This window comes from Narcine bancroftii, chromosome 8 (genome assembly GCF_036971445.1).
Source record: "Narcine bancroftii isolate sNarBan1 chromosome 8, sNarBan1.hap1, whole genome shotgun sequence".
Classification (NCBI taxonomy): domain Eukaryota; kingdom Metazoa; phylum Chordata; class Chondrichthyes; order Torpediniformes; family Narcinidae; genus Narcine; species Narcine bancroftii.
Window position 1 is genome coordinate 140,742,875 of NC_091476.1, and position 3,854 is coordinate 140,746,728.

A 3,854-nucleotide genomic window follows, 5' to 3' on the forward strand; every position below is an offset into this window, starting at 1 on the left:
CTGCTGGGATTTTCTAATTTGTTCTTGGGACTAACCTAATGCCTTTGCTTGCATTTCCCATTCCCCTGTGAAAAATACTGTCTTGAATGTTTACATAAACTGGGAGCATTTCCTCTTGCCTCCTCCATCCTTCCTGTCACCGATTGTGGCAACAGTCCCTCCTCTCCTTAGGCCCTCTCCCTCCCCTCCAAAACCCCACCACAAACATTATTACTCATCTGCCACTCTCTCTGATCCAAAATATCTCAACATTCTCCAATGGACTCTTTTAATCACCATGGGCCACCTCATGTCAGCAACCACAGTATTTCATCCTCCTCTTTAGTGACCATCACAGAGGACGTCGAGATGTGCTTGGCTTCCTTTCTGACCCAATCACACATCCCCACTTCCCAACAACAGACAAAAGCGCACAGCATCCGTCCACTGTAGGCCCCTGTGCAGCACTAATTAGGATATCTCTTATGTCCTCAGTTGTACCATCGGAGGTCTTAATAAACAATCAGAAGCTTGCAAGTTTATAGCACAAACTTTTACTTACATCAGTATTGGTCAGGCTGCTGGTCACGTCATACTCACCACTCAAGTGTGATGCAGCTCTTAGTCTTGCAGCATAAAATAGTCCCAACTTTCCAATATATATAACATCTCACTTTCTTTAAAAAAATGTTTAAAAATTAAAAGATTTATTAAGATTTAAATTTCTTAAAAATAAATTGTTACTGCTTCTTTACCAGCACTTGCCATTAAGACTTAAATATTCTAATTATACAATCGCAGTTCTATATTCTTCTCAGTGGAATCACACTGGTGGTAGGATGTTGCTTCTCCACCTCAGACCTTGTTGTGCATTTGCTTCGGTGGTGTTGGTATAGTTGTGGATGGTGGTATTGTTTGCCTCTGTTCTCCTGTTGACTGCTGTTCAATTGTTACAGAGTTGTTGGTTGGGGTTTCTACTTGCATTCCTTCACAAGGATTTTTAGAAGCTACTGGTGGTTCTGGCGCTTTCCATGCCACGCCCGGGCTGGGGCGAATGTGGCGCTTTCCATGCCACGCCCGGGCTGGGGCGAATGTGGCGCTTTCCATGCCACGCCCGGGCTGGGGCGAATGTGGCGCTTTCCATGCCACGCCCGGGCTGGGGCGAATGTGGCGCTTTCCATGCCACGCCCGGGCTGGGGCGAATGTGGCGCTTTCCATGCCACGCCCGGGCTGGGGCGAATGTGGCGCTTTCCATGCCACGCCCGGGCTGGGGCGAATGTGGCGCTTTCCATGCCACGCCCGGGCTGGGGCGAATGTGGCGCTTTCCATGCCACGCCCGGGCTGGGGCGAATGTGGCGCTTTCCATGCCACGCCCGGGCTGGGGCGAATGTGGCGCTTTCCATGCCACGCCCGGGCTGGGGCGAATGTGGCGCTTTCCATGCCACGCCCGGGCTGGGGCGAATGTGGCGCTTTCCATGCCACGCCCGGGCTGGGGCGAATGTGGCGCTTTCCATGCCACGCCCGGGCTGGGGCGAATGTGGCGCTTTCCATGCCACGCCCGGGCTGGGGCGAATGTGGCGCTTTCCATGCCACGCCCGGGCTGGGGCGAATGTGGCGCTTTCCATGCCACGCCCGGGCTGGGGCGAATGTGGCGCTTTCCATGCCACGCCCGGGCTGGGGCGAATGTGGCGCTTTCCATGCCACGCCCGGGCTGGGGCGAATGTGGCGCTTTCCATGCCACGCCCGGGCTGGGGCGAATGTGGCGCTTTCCATGCCACGCCCGGGCTGGGGCGAATGTGGCGCTTTCCATGCCACGCCCGGGCTGGGGCGAATGTGGCGCTTTCCATGCCACGCCCGGGCTGGGGCGAATGTGGCGCTTTCCATGCCACGCCCGGGCTGGGGCGAATGTGGCGCTTTCCATGCCACGCCCGGGCTGGGGCGAATGTGGCGCTTTCCATGCCACGCCCGGGCTGGGGCGAATGTGGCGCTTTCCATGCCACGCCCGGGCTGGGGCGAATGTGGCGCTTTCCATGCCACGCCCGGGCTGGGGCGAATGTGGCGCTTTACATGCCACGCCCGGGCTGGGGCGAATGTGGCGCTTTCCATGCCACGCCCGGGCTGGGGCGAATGTGGCGCTTTCCATGCCACGCCCGGGCTGGGGCGAATGTGGCGCTTTCCATGCCACGCCCGGGCTGGGGCGAATGTGGCGCTTTCCATGCCACGCCCGGGCTGGGGCGAATGTGGCGCTTTCCATGCCACGCCCGGGCTGGGGCGAATGTGGCGCTTTCCATGCCACGCCCGGGCTGGGGCGAATGTGGCGCTTTCCATGCCACGCCCGGGCTGGGGCGAATGTGGCGCTTTCCATGCCACGCCCGGGCTGGGGCGAATGTGGCGCTTTCCATGCCACGCCCGGGCTGGGGCGAATGTGGCGCTTTCCATGCCACGCCCGGGCTGGGGCGAATGTGGCGCTTTCCATGCCACGCCCGGGCTGGGGCGAATGTGGCGCTTTCCATGCCACGCCCGGGCTGGGGCGAATGTGGCGCTTTCCATGCCACGCCCGGGCTGGGGCGAATGTGGCGCTTTCCATGCCACGCCCGGGCTGGGGCGAATGTGGCGCTTTCCATGCCACGCCCGGGCTGGGGCGAATGTGGCGCTTTCCATGCCACGCCCGGGCTGGGGCGAATGTGGCGCTTTCCATGCCACGCCCGGGCTGGGGCGAATGTGGCGCTTTCCATGCCACGCCCGGGCTGGGGCGAATGTGGCGCTTTCCATGCCACGCCCGGGCTGGGGCGAATGTGGCGCTTTCCATGCCACGCCCGGGCTGGGGCGAATGTGGCGCTTTCCATGCCACGCCCGGACTGGGGCGAATGTGGCGCTTTCCATGCCACGCCCGGGCTGGGGCGAATGTGGCGCTTTCCATGCCACGCCCGGGCTGGGGCGAATGTGGCGCTTTCCATGCCACGCCCGGGCTGGGGCGAATGTGGCGCTTTCCATGCCACGCCCGGGCTGGGGCGAATGTGGCGCTTTCCATGCCACGCCCGGGCTGGGGCGAATGTGGCGCTTTCCATGCCACGCCCGGGCTGGGGCGAATGTGGCGCTTTCCATGCCACGCCTGGGCTGGGGCGAATGTGGCGCTTTCCATGCCACGTCTGGGGTTGGGTTAATGTGGATCCTGTTTTGTCTCAGCTGTCTACTAGATTCTGTCTCAATGATGTATGATCTTGGTGTCTCAGCTTCTCTAACAATCTTTGCTGGGCCCCAGGTTTTTAAATCACTGGCTTTTGAACATGCACATGCTGCCCACTGAAGAGTTCTTGTCGTGTTTGTGCACATTTATTATAATGTTGGCGACTTTCCTCTTGTATGTTAGTCAACTTTCTTGTTTTCTTTTGGTCGTCTGGTGAATGGATTTTGCTTGGCAGGGTTGTCTTGTACCATTCAGAAGCTCTGCCGGTGATTTCATGTCAGCCCTCAAAGTCGTGGCTGGCAGTGACAGAAGGGCAAGATAGGGATCTTCCTTTGTCTCTCGACACTTTGTGAGAGTGTGTTTAATTGTCTGTACATGCCTCTCATTGAATCCATGGCCTTTGGGGTAATTTTGTGATGAACTAGTGATGGTGAACCCATATTCTGCAGCTATTTCTCTGAATTCACACGATGTGAATTTGGTCCCATTGTCTCTTATCACTTGTTCGGGTATCCCCTGTTTTGTGAAGAGCGCATGTGCTGTAGCCGTGATGGTTGATGCTTTCAGTTCCATCACTTTCCTGATGAAGGGGAATTTGGAGTAGTAGCAGGACAAAGTCAGATACCATTCTTGGTTTTCTGTGAATAGGTCTGCTCCCACTGTGTGCCATGGCCTGGTGGGTATTTCC

General features: G+C 57.9%; 1 protein-coding gene across 1 annotated transcript; it reads right to left on the minus strand.

Moving 5' to 3' along the window:
- Positions 1–834: 834 nt before the first annotated feature.
- On the minus strand, positions 835–3,312 carry LOC138742120 (uncharacterized). The gene has a single exon (XM_069896306.1). The coding sequence runs from the start codon at positions 3,310–3,312 to the stop codon at positions 835–837; it is 2,478 nt and encodes an 825-aa protein (XP_069752407.1).
- Between the last annotated feature and the right edge of the window lie 542 nt (positions 3,313–3,854).

Bases quoted from the DNA above. Each gene is read 5' to 3' on its own strand.
- LOC138742120 (XM_069896306.1), bottom strand. From the start codon at position 3,312: ATGTGCACAAACACGACAAGAACTCTTCAGTGGGCAGCATGTGCATGT.